Source organism: Dromiciops gliroides, chromosome 1 (genome assembly GCF_019393635.1).
Source record: "Dromiciops gliroides isolate mDroGli1 chromosome 1, mDroGli1.pri, whole genome shotgun sequence".
Taxonomy (NCBI): domain Eukaryota; kingdom Metazoa; phylum Chordata; class Mammalia; order Microbiotheria; family Microbiotheriidae; genus Dromiciops; species Dromiciops gliroides.
The window spans coordinates 87748155-87766974 of NC_057861.1; the positions used below are offsets into that span (position 1 = coordinate 87748155).

General features: G+C 38.9%; 1 protein-coding gene across 1 annotated transcript; it reads left to right on the forward strand.

The window, feature by feature from the left end:
• Window positions 1–1207: 1207 nt before the first annotated feature.
• On the forward strand, window positions 1208–2297 carry LOC122734432 (farnesyl pyrophosphate synthase-like). Its single transcript, XM_043975263.1, has one exon. The coding sequence runs from the start codon at window positions 1208–1210 to the stop codon at window positions 2264–2266; it is 1059 nt and encodes a 352-aa protein (XP_043831198.1). The 3' UTR covers window positions 2267–2297.
• The last annotated feature ends 16523 nt before the right edge of the window (window positions 2298–18820 follow it).

An 18820-nucleotide genomic window follows, 5' to 3' on the forward strand; every position in this document is an offset into this window, starting at 1 on the left:
ATTCTTTTGTTTGGTCACAAACTCTTCTCTTTCCCATAGATCTGAAACAGGTATATTTTCCCATGCTTCCCCAATTTACTAATGATATCACTCCTTATGGCTAAGTCATACTCATTTTGACATTGTTTTGGTATATGGAGAAGTATTGGGCTAAAACCTAGTTTCTGCCAGACTACTTTCCAGTTTTCCCAGAAATTTTTTTCAAATGGTGTGTTCTGGCCCTCAAAGCTTGGATCTCTGGGTTTATGAAACACTAGATTATTATGGTCATTTGTTTATTTATTATGGTTTGTTGTGTACCTAATCTATTCCACTGATCCACTACTCTATTTCTCAGCCAATGCTATATTATTTGTATGATTGCTGCTACATAATGTAGTTTGAAATCTGGTACTGCTTCATGTTTTATTTTTTGCATTGATTCCCTTATTATTTTTGACTTTTTATTCTTCCAGATGAATTTTATTATTTTTTCTAACTGTAAAATTATTCTTTGGTAGTTTGATATAGCACTGAATAAAAAAAACTAATTTGTGTAGAATTGTCACTTTATTATATTGGTTCTGATTGCCCATGAGCAATTAATATTTCTCTAATTGTTTGGATCTATCTTTATTTTGTGAAAAGTGTTTTGTAATTGTGTTTATATAGTCTTTGGTTTTGTTTTGGCAGGTAAACTCCTAGTTATTTTATATGGTCTGTAGTTATTCTCTCTCTATCTCTTCCTGCTGGTTTGTTTTGGGCAATATATGGAAATGTTGTTGAATTATGTAGGTTTACTTTATATCCTATAACATTATTGAAGTTGTTAATTATTTTGACTAATTTTTTAGTCAGTTCTCTAGGGTTCTTTAAGCATACCATCATATGATCTATAAAGAGTGGCAGTTTTATTTCCTCAATACCTATTTTTATTCCTCCAATTTATTTTTCTTGTGTTATTGCTATAGATAACATTTCTAGTACAATATTGAATAATAGTGGTGATAATGGACATCCTTGCTTTACCCTGATATTATTGGGAAGACCTCAAGCTTATCTACATGACAGGTAATGCTTACCCTTGGTTTTAGATAGATACTGTTTATCATTTTAAGAAAGGTTCCATTTATTTCTATGCTTTCCAATGATTTTTAATAGGATTGGGTATTGCCCCCTTCCTCCCCACCCTCCCGAGAGAAGGCTGTGGCTGCATCCCGGTACCAGAATGAATGGAGATCAGAAATCACTTTTTGCCCAAGAGAAGCAAAACTTTGTCCAGCATTTCTCTCAGATTGTAAAGATCCTGACAGAAGATGGGATAAAGCATCCTGAGGTGGGAGATGTCATGGCCAGGCTCAAGGAGATCCTAGAGTACAATGCCATCGGGGGAAAATACAACCGAGGCTTGTCAGTGCTCATGGTATTCCGGGAGCTAGTGGAACCCCGAAAGCAGGATGCCGACAGTCTGCAGAGAGCACTGGCAGTGGGCTGGTGTGTGGAGCTGCTCCAGGCTTTCTTCCTAGTAACAGATGACATCATGGATGCTTCTCTTACCCGCCGGGGACAGCCATGCTGGTATAAGAAGCCCGACATTGGCTTGGATGCCATCAATGATGCCATGTTGTTGGAAGCCTGTGTCTACCGCCTGCTGAAGCACTACTGCCGTGGGCAGCCCTATTACCTGAACCTCATTGAACTCTTCCTACAGAGCACTTATCAGACCGAGATTGGCCAAACCCTTGATCTTATCACAGCCCCTCAGAGCAAGGTTGATCTTACCAAATTTACAGAGCAGAGATATAAGACCATCGTCAAATACAAGACGGCTTTCTACTCCTTTTACTTACCATTTGCTGCTGCTATGTTCATGGCAGGAATAGATGGAGAAAAAGAACACGCCAGCGCCAAGAGCATCCTTCTGGAAATGGGGGAATTTTTTCAAATTCAGGATGATTACCTTGACCTTTTCGGTGACCCCAGTGTGACTGGCAAAATTGGCACTGACATCCAGGACAACAAATGCAGCTGGCTGGTGGTGAAGTGCCTTCAGCTTGCATCGTCTGAGCAAAGAAAGATGTTGGAGGAGAATTATGGACAGAACGATCCAGAGAAGGTTGCTAAAGTGAAGGAACTCTATGAGAAACTTGAATTGCCTGCTCTTTTCACCAAGTTTGAGGAAGAAAGTTACAGTAGACTGATGGGGCTCATTGAGAAGCATTCGTCCCCCCTGCCCCCATCTATCTTCCTGGAAATGGCAAAGAAGATCTATAAACGTCAGAAGTGACCAAGGAGTTGGACATAAGTGTGTGTGTGTGGGGGGGGGGAGGGTGGTCTAGGAGGGCAGGGTAAGACACCTTGGGTGTTGTTGGGAGAGGATGTACTCTCAATAAAATAAAAATAAATTATGAAAAAAAAATAGGATTGGGTATTGTTTTTTGTCAAAAGCTTTTTCTGAATCTATCGAGATCATCATTTGATCATTTGTATTGTTTTTGTAATTGATATAGTCAGTTATGCTTATACTTTTCCTAATATTGAACCAGCCCTGAATTCCTGGTATAAATCCCACCTGATTATAATGTATGATCTTTGTTATATATTGCTAAAAATCTTCTTTCTAACATTCTATTTAAAATTTTTCATCAAATTCATTAGGGAATGAAGAAATATATTTAATGTAATTGTACATATATAACATATCATATTGCTTTTGTCTTGGGGAGGGGGGAGGGGAGGGGGGAGGGAAGGAGGTAAGGAAAAAAAATTTGGAACTAGAAATCTTATAAAAACAAATGTTCAGGGCAGCTAGGTGGCACAGTGAATAGAGCACTGGCCCTGGATTCAGGAGTACCTGAGTTCAAATCCGGCCTCAGACCCTTGATACTTACTAGCTGTGTGACCCTGGGCAAGTCACTTAACCCAAATTGCCTCACCAAAAAAAAAATATTGTTGGATTCTGGGTTATAGTCCATTCTGCTATTAATTTCGATTTTATGGGTGAATTTATTCCATTCATATTGAGAGTTATGTTTACTAACTGTGGATTTCCCTTCAACTTATTTTCTTCTGTTTCTTCCCTCCCCTCTCTTTCCCTCCCCCTTTACCTCTTCCTCTCCCTCTCTTTCTGCCTCTCCCTCTCCCTCTATCTCTCTCTCACTCCACCCTCTTCTTCTCCCTCCTCAAAAGTCTGTTTTACTTCTTACCACTGTTTGCTTAATATGCCCTCTCTCTTTTCACCCTCCACTTTCTATTGTCCCATTCCTCTCTTACTTCCCTGTTGGGTAAGATAGATTTCTATATGTGTGCACACACATGCACACATACACACACATATTCTTCCTTTTTTGAACCAATTAAGATGAGAGTAAGGTTCAAGTGTTCTTCAACTCCTGCCATTTCCCCCTCTACTGTAAAAGCTCTTCCTTGGGCACATCTTTTCGGTGAGGTAATTTTCCTCATTTTTCCTCTCCCTTCTCCCTTATCCCAGAGCACCCCTCTTTCTTGCCTATTCATTTTTTAAAAAAAGATTATCCAAACATAATCAACTCACTTCTATGCCCTCTATGTAGAATACTCCTAATAGCTTTAATAATGAAAAAGTTCTTTGGAGTTACATATATCATCTTCCCATATATAAATGTAAACAGCTTAACCTAAAATAAATAAATAAATAAATAAATAAATCCTATATGATTTCCCACTCATGTTTAGGGTTTTTTTGTGTGTGTTTTCCTTGAGTCTTGTGTTTGAATGCTAAATTTTCTATTCAGCTCTGGTCTTTTCATCAGTAATGCTTGAAAGTCCTCTATTTAATTACATGTCCATTTTTCCTTCTGAAGGGTTATATACTCAGTTTTGCTAGAAAGATATTCTTGGTTGTAATCCTAGCTCTTTTCCCTTTTGGAATATTTTATTCCAAATTCTCTGCTCCTTTCATGTGGTAGATGCTAAATCTTGTATGATTCTGACTGTGGCCACACAGTATTTGAATGGCTTCTTTCTGGCTACTTGAACTATTTTAACTTTAACTTGGGAGCTCTAGAATTTGGCTGTAATATGCCTCAGAGTTTTCCTTCAGGGATTTCTTTCAGGAGGTGAATGGTGGATTTTTTTTTTAAGTGAGGCAGTTGGAGTTAAGTGACTTGCCCAGGGTCACACAGCTAGTAAGTGTTAAGTGTCTGAGGCCAGATTAGAACTCAGGTACTCCTGACTCCAGGGCCTGTGCTCTATCCACTGTGCCACCTAGCTGCCCCCTGAAAGGTGGATTCTTTCAATTTTTATTTAATTCTTTTGGCTCTGCTCCCCCAGAAGTCAATTTGAGGTGTTCTTTTAAAGTTATTTGGAGGAGAATGTTGAGAGAGCTTGGCTATAATGCTTCCTCTCCTCTGCCATTTTGGCTCTGTCACATAAAATGTTTTTCAAACCTTAAAGTCATATATAAATGCTGGTTGTACTTTGAATTTTACTATTTCACATTTATTTTAATTTATTTTCTTTATATGCATACTGTAAATACTAATATATGTCCTTGTTGTCTCTTGTATTTTAAAGAATTTCTGCTTGCCAAGGAGTTTGACTTCTTTTAGTATATTTTTATCCCCAGTGCCTAACACTGCTTGGCACATAGTAGGCATTTAATAAGTAGTTCTTGATAAATTGATTGAGCAGAACCCCAGAAAGCCTACAGTACTCACACTTAAAGGGTTCAGAGGATATATGCCTGTACCAGGTTGTCACACTAAATATTCTAATATTAATAACACCACAAGAGACAGAATTGCTCCAGAATTTGAAAATTTTGCAGATTTAACATAATTCAAACACAATCCTTCTTTAGAGATGAATGAGAAAACTCACGGGGATGTATATCATCTATTTTTGTATTGGAAGAATGGTACTAACAATTATTGAGAATCTATTATGTATGAGGGCCGTTATAGTCTTTAAAGTTTTCAAAGTTATACACACACACACACACACACACACACACACACACAATTTCATTTGGTCATTGCAACAACTTTCCTAGGTAGTGTGGGAATTGACTGAACCACACTGAATCTTGTGAATCAATTCTGGATCTAGCTCACTTCCCTTTCTATTCAATTATGGGTGTAGTACAATTTCTATCTTGTGAGAAAACAATTTAATTATGAGAATTGTGAGAAAACTTTATTGTATTTTTGAAACTAGCCCTGCATGGCTGGGAAGCTGAACCACCTCCACCTACTGCCTGAATCCCTTAACTAAGGACCTAGATTATGCTAACCAGAAACCTAGTCAGATCCAAAGACTGATGCAAGGAGTTTTCTTACAATTACATACCTCAAGCCATCCATGTCTTATCTGAAAACTGGCTCCATACTGGTCAATTAGTTACTGTTTCCATGTTCCTTTGATTGAATCCAGACACTTAGGGGCAGTGGGACACCTTTTTTTCTGATTTCAGGGAATTATACCTATTCACTCTTTCCCTCACAATTTGGAAAATCCTCTAAATAGAAATTAGATTACCTAATTTTATATCCTAGTTAATTGTTTTCTTTTAAGTAATCTATTTTATTTGATTGATTCTTTTTAAAACCTGAAAATCTATCTCACTTTGTATTGAGGATTTTTGCACTGACTGGGGAGTTCATTGACCTATTTATTATGTTTGTTTTGCTAATAAATCATATAACTTGGATTGTTTCCTCATTTATTCCCCCCACAGTAGCTACTTTTATCATTCCCTTTTTATGGAAGAGAAAACAACCAGCATCACACTTCTGGCAGATGTCAGAGGCAGGATTCGAATTCAGTTCTTCATGAATCTAATTCTCAGAAATCTGTCAACTATGACATCTATTTGCCTCTCTTGTTCACTTAATTATACCCTCGACCCATTATCAGTGGGGTATGTAGGGGCAAAATTTAATATGTGGAGAGTTAATTGGGTGGCTCGCCGTAATATTGGGGTTCAGAAAATAATGAGGGACCTCTAGGACCAAAACTCCTCCCCTCTGAACTGTCTTTTTAGATATTTCTCCCAGGCCAATAAGAAAGTTATTTAATAGCCTCTTTTCCACAAATGAATCAGGTTTTATTAATGGGAATAAAATACAAAGCAAAGGTGAAATTAATAAAAGCAAGGACAAGGGATTCGGGAAAGAGGAAAATAGATAATTTCCCTGACTCTAACAATAACCTATATAATCCCCAAACTTGCTTCCAACTCAGCTAATTCAAAGGTCTGGATTTAACTCACCACCAGGGGTCTGTAGTTTCTATAGGAGTCAGCAGCCAGTCTCTAGTCAGCTCCGAAGTCAGAGGGAGAGAAAGCGTGCAAGTGTGTGAAAGAGTGTCTCTGTGAGAGTGTGTGTTACTTCCTGTTGGGGTCCTCTTTTCTACCTTTTTCTCCTCCCCCAAAGGGGAGGTCCTTCAAGTAGTGTGACTGAGATTGGTTCCCTGTTGATGATGCAGTCCACAGTGTCTGAGGACACGCCTTCTCAGGGTTTGCTAAATGTAGGCTAAGGTCTGACAGGGTGGGCCAGGTGTGGCTCAAGATCTAATCACCTTAAGTGGGTATTTAGTAGTTACTCATTCACACCCAATTCAAACACTACTAGGTCAATCAAGTTGGACCCCTGGGTCTCTATCAAGTTCCATTATTTTACCACAGGTATATATTTTAAGTTATTTTTCTGGTCCTTGGATCATAGTAGGCACTCATATCCTGTCAATCCATTAACTTTTATTCCCTAGAAGTTATCCAATTAATCAACAAACCCTACACATTTACTCTACAAAGAGTGCTACCCTTTTGCTAGGGGAGAAAGAATACATCAAATGAATTCACATATATAATGTGCTTTGCAAGCCTTAAAGCAAATGCAAGCTATTATTATCATTATAACATTAAAGCCATGATTATTGTCCTCAAAAAACTTATTCTCTGCTAAGATCATAAGAATGAAAATGTCTAACAGGCAATAGTAATCTAAGAAAAGTAGGGGATGTTAATCAAACACCTATCTGATCCTGAGCTCAGGGGATAGTAACTGAACACCTTGATGAGCTCAAGTCACCAGTCTCATATGCACTATATCCCAGGGGGAAGAAAGCACTGGTAAATGTGATTGCCACATCCCTGTTGGTGATCTTTGAAGATCTTGGAGAACAGAAAAAGTGCTGAAGGACTTGAGAAAGATAAATGTCACATTTTTCTTAAAGAGAAGAGAGTGGTATATGGAAATTATAGGCCAGTGAGCTTGATTTTTCCTGACTTCAATATTTCTGTCAAAGTATTTCTGTATTTCTTTCTTTATAGGTCCCCAACTGTGAATCATGTTTGACTTGTCGATCTGATTCACTCCCTGCATTGTGATGATTAAAAATATGAGAGACATAGTTTCTGGGTAATTTAATAATTTTATTAATAGGCTGGCAGGTTATTAATAAAAGGATAGTCACTGGCCATCTCAGACCAAAAATCCTGAATGGTGATGGGGGTCACAGTTTATATATCTTTCTAAATATCCTATAGTTATGAATCTTCCAGGTCCATCGCATAGCAATCAAATATTTGACATGATTTAGAAGCATGTTATATTACAATGAAGTATGGGTGAAGTCTATGTGACTTAGGTCACTCAAGTCTTGGCAAGATTGACACCACAGAAAGAATCTAGACCCCTACCCAAGCTGATGGGGGCCCAATGGTTAATACCTAGAACTGGTTCGTGTAGGCCAAATCTCATCAATAAAATTATTCAGCCTTCTAGATAAATGGTTCTGTCTCCACCCAAGACTCCTCTGACCCAGATGAATCTTACTTTCAAGGAGCATTTGCCTTTGGAATGGGGTTGGGGGCGGGGATAAGGACTAAGAAAGAAGAGGAGGCCATTCTATTAATTATTAATAATTATTTCTTATAACATCCAAACAGTTGCTGAGTCCTATTGATTCTACTTTGACCACATCTTTTGTAATTGTCCCCTTTCCTTCTACTCATACAACCACCTTAGATCCAGCTTCTATTACCTCTGTAAGGGGGCTAAAATTCAAACTAGTCTGTTTAAAATATCTAATGAGTGGTCGCCAATAAATTATAAGCTTTAGCAAGAGTTAGACTTTTAAGCATTTATTAAAGAGAATAAGAATTTGGTGAAGAAATAAAGGCCTAGATTCATCTATCTATTAAAGGGAGAGCACATTTCTCGCTCCACTCTCCACCAGAGTCCTGACGAAAGAAACAGAGTGTCAAACTTGCTCCCTCTTCCTCCCACAAGCAAATGTAACTTCCTGATGCCAAAGAAAAGCTGCATGGCCTTGCCCTCAGAGGCTTTCTCCTCATGGTGGAGCTTTCCTACTGTAAGTCTCCAGCAGGTGGCATCATTCCAATCGTTATACCTCTCACCTAGAATATTGCAATAGCTTCTTAATTGGACTCCCTCCTTTGTCTTTCCCATTTCTAATCCATCTCCTATTGAACTTCCAAATTGTAGTTTATCCTAGATGCAATATGGAATCACTGAAACTTTCTGAAAAGTTTGTGGCATGTTCATATCAAATCTCTCTCTTCCATTTAAAATTCTATTCCAGTCTGGTTTCAACTTACCTTTCCAAACAGATTCTGTATTATTCTCCCTTATGCACTCTAGGTTCTAACTAAACAAGCCTGTTTCCCATTCTCCATATATGAACTTTTACCTGTCTCTATGCATCTTTATAAGCTAGACCCCATGCTTAGAATGCTCTTACTTCTTACTCCTGCCTTTTAGAACCCCTATGTTTTTTCAAGAGTAAGATCATCTGTTAACTCCTATAAGATGTCTTCCCTGATTCCTTCCATCTACTACGTATATAATTATTTCCCTGTTGTCTATCCCATTGGAATGGACACTTCTTGTAGGCGGGGTTTGTTTTTACTTTTATCTGTATCTTCAGCACTTGGCTCAGGCACATAGCAAACACTTAAAAGCTTATTTATTGATTGGTCTTTCTAGTGCTCCACAAGATATTACACTTCAATGAGTGACTTAGAAATAAAAATTCTATTTTTCTTGGAGTCAATTGTTCTAAGTTCTAGTCCTAACCTTGTCACTAAACTATCAGAGGTCAGAAAATGATTTGCCTCTCTGAGCCCCAATTTCCTCATCAGCAAAGTCCCTGTTCTATACCTCTCCTAGTTCTTTTTGTGAGTATCAAATAATGGACATGAAATAGATGAAAGCATAAAATATTGTAGAAATGTTCAAATATAGATTTGGTATGCGTAGCTCAAGATCTCCAGACAGAATATGGAAGAAGAGAAATTAGGTCAGCATGGCAATTTCATCTTAGGATTTCACTTTTATTTCATTTTTTTAAATTAATAATTAATTTTATCTCTTGCCTTATTCCATCTTCCCATAGGGAAAAAAGAGAACAAAAACCTTGTAACAAATATGAATAGTCAATCAAAACAAATTTATATATTGGCCACATTCAAAGATATATGACTCATTCTGCATTTGAGTCAATTACCTTGGTATCAGGGAGTGACATGACTCTTCTTTGGTGTTCTATGATTGGTTATTGCTTTGATCAAATTTTTTCAGTCTTTCAAAGCTGTTTCTATTTAGCGTGTTGTTACTGTATACATTATTCTCCTAGTTCTACTTGCCTTCACTTTGTATCAGTTCACACAAGTCTTCCCAGATATTTTAGGACTTCAGAGATATGTTTTACCCAGATAACTGGAGAGAGCTCAGGGACCAGAATATGTAAGATAGCTGGATAGAACATAGTCTATGTCCTATGGTCTACTAGAACATATAATGTTATATAATATAACATATAATTATATTATATTATATATAATATAACATATAATGTTAGAACTAAAAAAAAAGGTCTTAGTGATCATCTAGTTAAGAGGTACTCTTAACTCTCATCTTTTACAGATGAGGAGAGCAAGGCCAGGGATGGGAAGTTGCTCAAATTAATTGAGTTGGAACTAGAATGCCAAACTCTTAAGTCACAGTCCAGTGCCCATCTCTACTTCATCAGGAACCAGCATTAGGCTGTGATCACACTCAAGGATCATTCTTCCTGCCATCCAGGGTCCTGCACCTGTCACTCAGAGAAGGCACCAGGGTGGAAGCATTAGTATTCAACTCTTGCTGAGCAGATGGCATACAGCTCACTGGGTATCTCTGTAAATGATGAAGTATCTGCAGAAGGAAAAAAATAGAGAATGTTTGCCTAGGCTTTGGCTTTGCCCCACTGCCATGACAATGCCCCAGTGCATGGGGGGAGGAAGGAGAGAGATATCAACCATTTTAAATACCATAGAAAGAATGGGTATGGCTACCTACTTGAGGATGCTCCTAAAGGGAAAAAAAAATCAGAACACTGGATAAGAAAGGCTCTAACCCCAAATGTACTTTTTTCCTTGTTCAAACCTCTACTCTCCATTTGATTTCTATGGGCAGGAATTGAACCTATGATGAGGAAGACTAGGAATCCATGTTTAATTTACTAATGAGTTGCTCCTTAATAGGACTGCAATGTAGAAGATCATTAGATTTTCATATGAATCTTTTTTTTTTTTTTGCGGGGCAATGGGGGTTAAGTGACTTGCCTAGGGTCACACAGCTAGTAAGTGTCAAGTGTCTGAGTTCAGATTTGAACTCAGGTCCTCCTGAATCCAGGGCCAGTGCTTTATCCACTGCGCCACCTAGCTGCCCCTTTCATATGAATCTTAAACCATGTCTCAATGTTTCCACTTAACTGTATGTGGTTACAGTATGTTAGCATGCTGGATCCAGAGTCAAAAGACCCAAGTTTGATTCCCTTAGGCAGGTTATTTTCCCTCTGTTGGCCTCACTTTTCTTATCTGTAAAATGGGAGAATCTCTGTCATATTGTATCTCAAGGTCACTTTTAAGAGGCAACTGAGATTAGTCGAAAAAATCCTTATCTATAATGTCCATGAAAACCTGCACAGATGTCTCATTATAGTAATTAAGTAGATTCCAATTTCTCAAAGCTTATACCAATGGACTATAAGTTAAGGCTTACAAATTGGAAAGACTTCAGGAATGGGCCTGATAATGAGCTATATGTCTATAATTGGAGTACCAATTGTTAGTTGTATGAGCTGATTCTGAGGGGGAAGAGAGAGAACTATGCCCTTTGTTATGTAGGTGCCCCATCCTCTGCTTTGAGGAAAATCAGGTGCCTTGATATTGAAGAAAGGAAGTTATCATAACATTTGATATGAAAGAGCTGAAAAGAGGTCCTATTCCTAAGGTCAGAAGGAGGTTGCCTTGGCACTGTTGGCAGTAGTTACTAAGAGTGCCACAGTTACTAAGAGTGCCAGTCCTCCCTCTTATGACCCAGTCATCTTGGACAATTCACTTAACCATCTTTGGAGTGAGTTTCCTCAGCTGTTAACTAAGAGGGTCAGATTTGATGGTCTCTGTGGCCCCCTCTTATTCTAAATATAATAAAATAATTTCTCTTCACTTGTTGAGTTCACTCATGTTAATCCTTTGTGTACTCTTTGAAGCCAGAAGCTAGTGAAAAGTCAATTAAGACCGAAGTAAATGCTTGTCTTCTCTTTAGTTCAATCTAGCCGTGTGACCTTGGGCAAGTCACTTAACCTCTGTTTTCCTAGGAGGCAGCTAGGTGGCTAGATAGGACACAGGTACCCCCATATGTCTCATTTTTTCCTTCCATCCTGAATTAGCAGTGGTCCTTGAAGAAGACACCTATGTTCATCTGTAGTAATTTTTCTTGAAGCTAGATAACTTGAGTACAGAAAAAGGAAACACTGGTTTGTTCTATCATTTCCCTATCCTAGTTTGGCCCTTTAAAGTACTCCTGTTATCTCCCTACCTTAGTAAGGTAAGGGAATTTGAATAGTGAATGAAGAGTTGATTTGGGATTTAGAAAGATCTGGATTCAAGTGTAGCTTTTATCACTTACTAGACATGTGATTTTGAATAAATAACTTCTAGTTTTAGAAAGTTATGGTAGTTGATAATCAATATATTAGTGGAGGGAGTTACCACACCAGGAATTCCTACACTAATAAAAATCACAGTTTTGTCTCCCCAACACACACACACACACACACACACACACACACACACACACAGTGCATACCAAAAAAAGCAACATGGGGGTTGATAAAAGGTTGGCTTTTTAGTCAAGAAGACTAAAGTCCTACTACTGAGACCTTCTAATGGTTCAACTGTGGGCAAGACCCTTGACCTCTTAGTGTTTAAAGCAACTCTCATAAATTTGGATTTTGTTTGTTTGTTCGTTTGCTGGGCAATGGGGATTAAGTGTCTTCCCCAGGGTCACACAGCTAGTAAGTGTCAAGTGTCTGAGGCTGGATTTGAACTCAGGTCCTCCTGAATCTAGGGCCAGTATTTTATCCACTGTGCCACCTAGCTCCCTGACTCTCACGAATTATAGATAAGACATCAGTTAGCATTAGTATTGGGAGTTCCACAGTTAATGACATCATTGGTCCTGACATGTTTCTCACATATATGTGTATGTGTGTGTGTGTACACACAGGTTTTATACACACACATATATACATACATTATATATGTACAATATATTTTATATATGATATATATATATATATATATATATATATTTTATATTTGTACATTATGTATATGTGCACACATGGACACTGAAGAGTAGATAGTTTTTTAAAGAGTGTTTTCTTTTATGTTCTCTTTCTTTTGCATCTGATTTCTGACCTTCCCTGAGAGTCACAGAGAGGATAAGAACCTACATAAAATCATCCTTCCCAAGTAGCAAACGCTTACCCTTCCCTTCCCCTTCCACTCATTTCTTAGTGGTCTCAGTTCCTGTTTCAGCTCTCAGATAAAATATTTTCTATTCTTTCCTTCCTTCCTTCCTTCCTCCCTCCCTTCCTCCCTTCCTTCCTTCCTTCCTTCCTTCCTTCCTTCCTTCCTTCCTTCCTTCCTTCCTTCCTTCCTTCCTCCCTCCCTCCCTCCCTCCCTCCTTTCTTTCTTTCTTTCTTTCTTTCTTTCTTTCTTTCTTTCTTTCTTTCTTTCTTTCTTTCTTTCTTTCTTTCTTTCTTTCTTTCTTTCTTTCTTTCTTTCTTTCTTTCTTTCTTTCTTTCTTTCCCCCCCCTTGCCTTCCCAGAAGATTGAAAAGATACCAGTGAAAATAGTTCCATGGGACTGGGGGAAGGTTTATTATTTGCTTTGCCCTATCTTCTTGGGAATACTCTCCCTTCCAGTTGCAGCCTCTACATCTATTCTCAGTAGTCTAGCTCTGGGTGCACGTGGGCTCCAGGGCTTATCACAGTGGCTCCAGTGCTTGATATAGTGCCTAGCATATTGTAGGTGCCTAATAAATACTTATTTATTTGTTTGCTTATTAATTTATTCTCCTTCACATGAACCTTAACTAGCCCTGTTCATTTCCCTTTTGCATTTAAGTTTAATCGGTTTGAAAACTTCTCTACTCACCTATCATGTGTGCTATTTACTCAGGCTTTCATGCAAAGTAATTGTCTAATTTAGCTAATTCTCATTTCAAAGAATGCTAATCTGTACACTTATTGGAGCAAAATGTCTCCAGTATTATCAAGATTTTAATTCTGTATGCTTAATAAATTTATATTCTGATTGTCAAAGAAAGGTCACTGATATTACAGAGTGTTGGATATAACTCACCAAGATGCATGATTGCAAAAGCTGAGAGGTTCCTAGATAACAATGCTCTTAAAACAGGTATTACAAAAGCACACATCCCTGTGAGAAGAATCTCACTAACACTTAATGGAATGGGCTACTACATTGTGCAGTAGTAAGTCCAAGTAGAGAGTTCTGCATGGCAGGGCCAGGGGAAAGAATTGGAAATATTTAACATGGGGAAGAGAATGCTGTGGGTGGTTCATAGTTTATATCTTCAAAAGATGACACTTGGGGATCATCAAGTTATTGCTGATAGAAGGAAGTCTGAAGTTATTATATCATTATTATATGATCATTCTATTTCTGGAGGTAGAGGCAGAGGGAGACCTAGTCCTGAGATTTGGGTCTCCTCTCCTGTTCCCCATTGCCTCCGAAAAGTAAAAAGGCAACCAGTAAAAGCAACTTTCCTGTCTGCTGCCCAGTTCCTTTTGGGGGAATCAGGAGAAGATCTCATATAGAAGACAGATTGAGTCACTAGTGCCTTCTCTCACAAAATTCACTTAGAGTCATTTTGCATATATCTATTATATCTTCATGTTGTTTCTACCGATACAATCCTTGAGGGTAAGGACACCTTCATTTTTGTCTTTGCATCTCTATCACTTAACATAGTGCTTGGCACAGAGTTAGGTGCCTAATAAATGCTTGTTGGTTGATTTATTCCAGCCTCAGCCTCATGAACTCTTAACTTTTAGTGTTTTGATGTTCTTTTCAGTTCTAACATTCTAATGTTAGAACGTAAATCTAGAAGGAAACTTTTATGCTTTTTAGTGTTTGAAAGTTCTGCGATTTTCCTACAGGCCTGTGGGCCACAGTCCTTTTCCTAAAAACATGTAAGAAATACCAAGAAAAAATTGGGGGGAGAGAGAAAATAGCAGGAGCTCAGCTCTCCCAGCAGGACTTCAACTGTGTTAGCAAAGGCAGGGTCTTATGATGTCAACACAGGGCTGAGAGAATTGTTCTAAAAACGGAGCTAGGCTGAGATGCTCCTGGCTTCCAGCAGCCCTGGCTGGGGGTAGAACAAGGAAGAAGCAGTTGGGAGTCTGCTGGAATGCCATGAAGGTGGTCAGGGAAGGGAGGCAGGTACTAGCACACACCTAGTTCTTCAGATATTTCATGGCATTAGATAGCTACCATGGGGAGAGCCTATTAGATTATTTCTCCAGAGGGCAGAACAAGTAGCATTGATCATGCAGGATGGTGAAGGAGGGTGTGGAGAGGTGGCTTTTGATTTAGTCTAAGGGAAAACTTTGTTAACAATTAGAGTTGTCTAACTATGGCATGGGGCTGCCTCAGTAGGAGTGATCTTCCTGGCCCTAGGGGTATTCAAACCGATTCTGGATGACTTCCTGTCAGGGATAATGTAAATGGAGGTGAGGGAGACCTTGGAGACCATCAACACCAACTTCTAATCGCGCTTTGATGTATCACCAGACCTTGCACTTAAGGAAGGATGGGTCAATATTTTTGGAATGAATGAATTTACTCTGACTGAGATCAATGCCCATTTGGACAGGTGTCAGTTATAGCATTGCTGGAATAGGCGAATGAGAAAATGTTTCTGGAGCTCCTCTTTTGGAAGAGTTTTTGCATACTTCTCTATTTATGCAGCCTTAGTGGTCAGAGCAAGAGAGGCAATGATACCCTTGATGTGGTCAGAGTAGGGAAGAGAACAGGACTGTTGCTATCAACAGCTTCCCTAGAATGTGATAAGAGAACTAGACATTCACTAGGTACCTTCTGGGGAAAGCACAGTGTTAGGTGCTGGGAGAAATACAAAGTTTAGAAAGGTACAGATGTGTCCTGGTGATCAAAAGATATGTATTACTTATGTTATTATATAATTATATATTATTTTATATAAACATTTTTCATGTCTCAGACTACTTTTTATGTAGTAGATACACAGTGTATATATTTCATGTGTATACATATAATACGATATAGAAGTATGTATACATGATGGTTGTATGTAATTATATACACATACATACGGATGGATACATTCACGCATACATGTGTATATATACAGACATACATTATACACACATGCACATATATATGTATGTATGTATTTCAGTCATGTCTCTTCATGACCCCATTTGGGGGTATTTTGGCAAAGATACTGGAGTGGTGTGCCATTTCTTTTCCCTAGGTAATTTTACAGATAAGGAAACTGAGGCAAACAGAAGTTAAGTGACTTGCCTAGGGTCAACCAGCTAGTTAGTTCTGAGGCTGGATTCGAACTCAGGTTTTCCTGACTCCAGGCCCAGTGCTCTATCCACTGTGCCACTTAGCTACCATATATGTGTGTCTATGTCTATGTGTGTATGTACATGTAAAATGAGGAGACAACAAGAAATGCAAGAGACATATTTTCATGTTGTCTGTTGCCTTAGAATATATCCTTCATGAGAACTGGGACCATGAAATTCTAGAATTTAAACAGATCTTGAGAGGCTAGAGCAGAAGTGTAAAACACATGGCCCTAGGGCTGCATTGTGACATATAACATTCCCAAGTGCTATTGCTACTAGTGTGTAGTAGTATGTAGAATGTAGTAGCTAGCATTTATAGAGTGGCTACTATGTGCCAGGCAGTATACTAAGTGCTTTGCAATTACCATCTTCTTTGATCCTGGGAGGTAGGTGCAATTATTACTCTCATTTTACAAATGAGGAAACTGAAACAGAGGTTAAATGACTTACCCAGGGTCACTTGGCTAGTACATTTCTGAGGTTGAATTTGAACTCAGGTCTTCCTGGCTCCAGGTCCAGAACTCCATCCATGGAGCTACCTAGCTCCCTCTGGATTAAACTAGATTAAAATACAGTTGGAGGGCAGCTAGGTAGTACAGTGGATAAAGCACCAGCCCTGGATTCAGGAGGACCTGAGTTCAAAATCTGGCCTCAGACACTTGACACATACTAGCTGTGTGACCCTGGGCAAGTAACTTAACCCTCATTGCCCTGCCCTCCAAAAATATGGTTGGGAAATATGTAACAAAATAAATAAAAATACCACAGAATGTAAATAATGTTAATTTATGGTTTCTCTAAGTCAAAATCCAGCTGGCAGGGGCAGCTAGGTGGCGCAGTGGATAGAGCACCGGCCCTGGATTCAGGAGGACCTGAGTTCAAATCCGGCCTCAGACACTTAACACTTACTAGCTGTGTGACCTTGGGCAAGTCACTTAACCCCCATTGCCTCAGGGGAAAAAAATCCAGCTGGCAGGGATCCTTATGTATGCTTAAGGGTTCCTGGTTTCTATCTGAATTTGACACCACCTGGCTAGAGTGCTGGTGAGATGTTATGAGGAGATCAAGTACCAAAGGAATAAATGCTGTCTTCCTGTGAAGTTCATTTTTGAATCCAGCTGTAAGAGGATGGCAGAGAAATAGCTTGACAGTAGTTAGGACTAAAAAGGATGTGAGGGTCTTAGTGGACTGCCAACTTCCTGTGAGTCATCAGGGTAATGAGGCACCTGAGGAGGCTGATGTAAAAATGGGCTGGGCCAAGAGAGACATCACTTCTAGGAATAAGGAAGGAATTCGTTTCTCTGCACTCTGCCTTGTTCAGATGCCAGCTAGAGTCTTATGTTCAGTTCAGTTCAGAGTTTAGGAAGGATGTTACGTCATGTTGATTTCATATGTTTTGTGTGGACTGATCTGTGCATACATCTCTCTTGATGGAATATTAAGTCCTTCAGGATTATGACTATTTCCTTTTATTTCCTACCTTTTAAAAATACCTAGTACTTCACACAGTGCCTGGCACATACCAAGGGCTTAATAAATGCTTATTGATTGAATTTTCAGACAACTGATTATTGGGAAGTGCCGCTTGCCTTTTAAATATTTGGGACGTGACATAAGGAAGAAGAAATCATATATCTGAGAGGATGTCATGGCAAAGAGTGGTTTAAAGACAGTTATAGGGGCAGCTAGGTGGAACAGTGGATAGAGCACTGGCCCTGGATTCAAGAGGACCTGAGTTCAAATCTGGCCTCAGACACTTAACACTTACTAGCTATGTGACCCTGGGCAAGTCACTTAACCCCAATTGCCTCACAAAAAAAGAAAAAAAGAAAAAAAGAAAAAAGAAAAGACAGTTATGTTCACCCCTGCACCAATGTGAGGCACTGAGGCATAATGGATATAGTGCCCAGGACTCATAGTCAGGAAGACTTGGATTCAATTCTACTTCAGATACTAAGAATCAAAGTTACTAAGCTAGTAACTAGCTGTGTGACTCTGGGCATAGCAATCTCTCTGAACCTCAGTTTCTTCACTGATAAAAAGAGTTAATGGTCTACATAGTCCCTACCAGTTCCATGTAAATGATTCCCCCTCTTCTCTCTTTTCTACCTTATATTCATAGTTCCTTCAACTGTCCCTCACCAGACATGGTTTTCATTCATCTTCCCCTCTTAGTTATATCTGGAAATATGATACCTGGACAATATAAGATTTACTCTGAGAGACCTGGTCCAGTTCAAGTCACCTTTGAAGGCTTATTCTTTCTGATCTGGATTCTGAGCCTTGGATCATGTGACTGTTCCATGATAAGATGAAGGGGAAGACAATGGAAGGACCAATTGGTCACTGCCCAAGGCTTTGCCATGCCTCAGCTATGATGTCTCTTAGTAAAATTATAAAGTTGGAAGTATGTCTTCAACATCCCATCCATTTCTTTCAATGGTGTTTCTATCAACCCTTCCACTAGATTGAATTGAACTATGTGGCCAGTGCTTCAAGGAATAGAAAGAAACAAAACCTTTCCTTACCATTAAGGAAATAAGGGGGAAATGTGGAGTACATAACCAGTCAGTCAGCAAGCATTTATTATAGGATGAGGATGAACACATATTTATCATACTAAATACTGGGGATGCAAAGAAAGGCGCACACCTGGTCCCAACCCTCACAGAACTCATATTGCAATGCAGCATATGACATGCGAAACCCCAAATAAAAAACATATGTGGTGTAAAAAGGAAGTAATCTCAGAGGGAAGTGAGGTATGGGCAATGGGGGAAAGTCTCTTGAATGAGGTAGGATTTGAGCTGAGACTTAAAGGAACACCTGGGACTCCAGGAGGTGAAGGAAGATTAAGAGGAAA

Coding starts and splice junctions, on each gene's coding strand:
- LOC122734432 (XM_043975263.1), top strand. CDS start 1,208: ATGAATGGAGATCAGAAATCACTTTTTGCCCAAGAGAAGCAAAACTTT.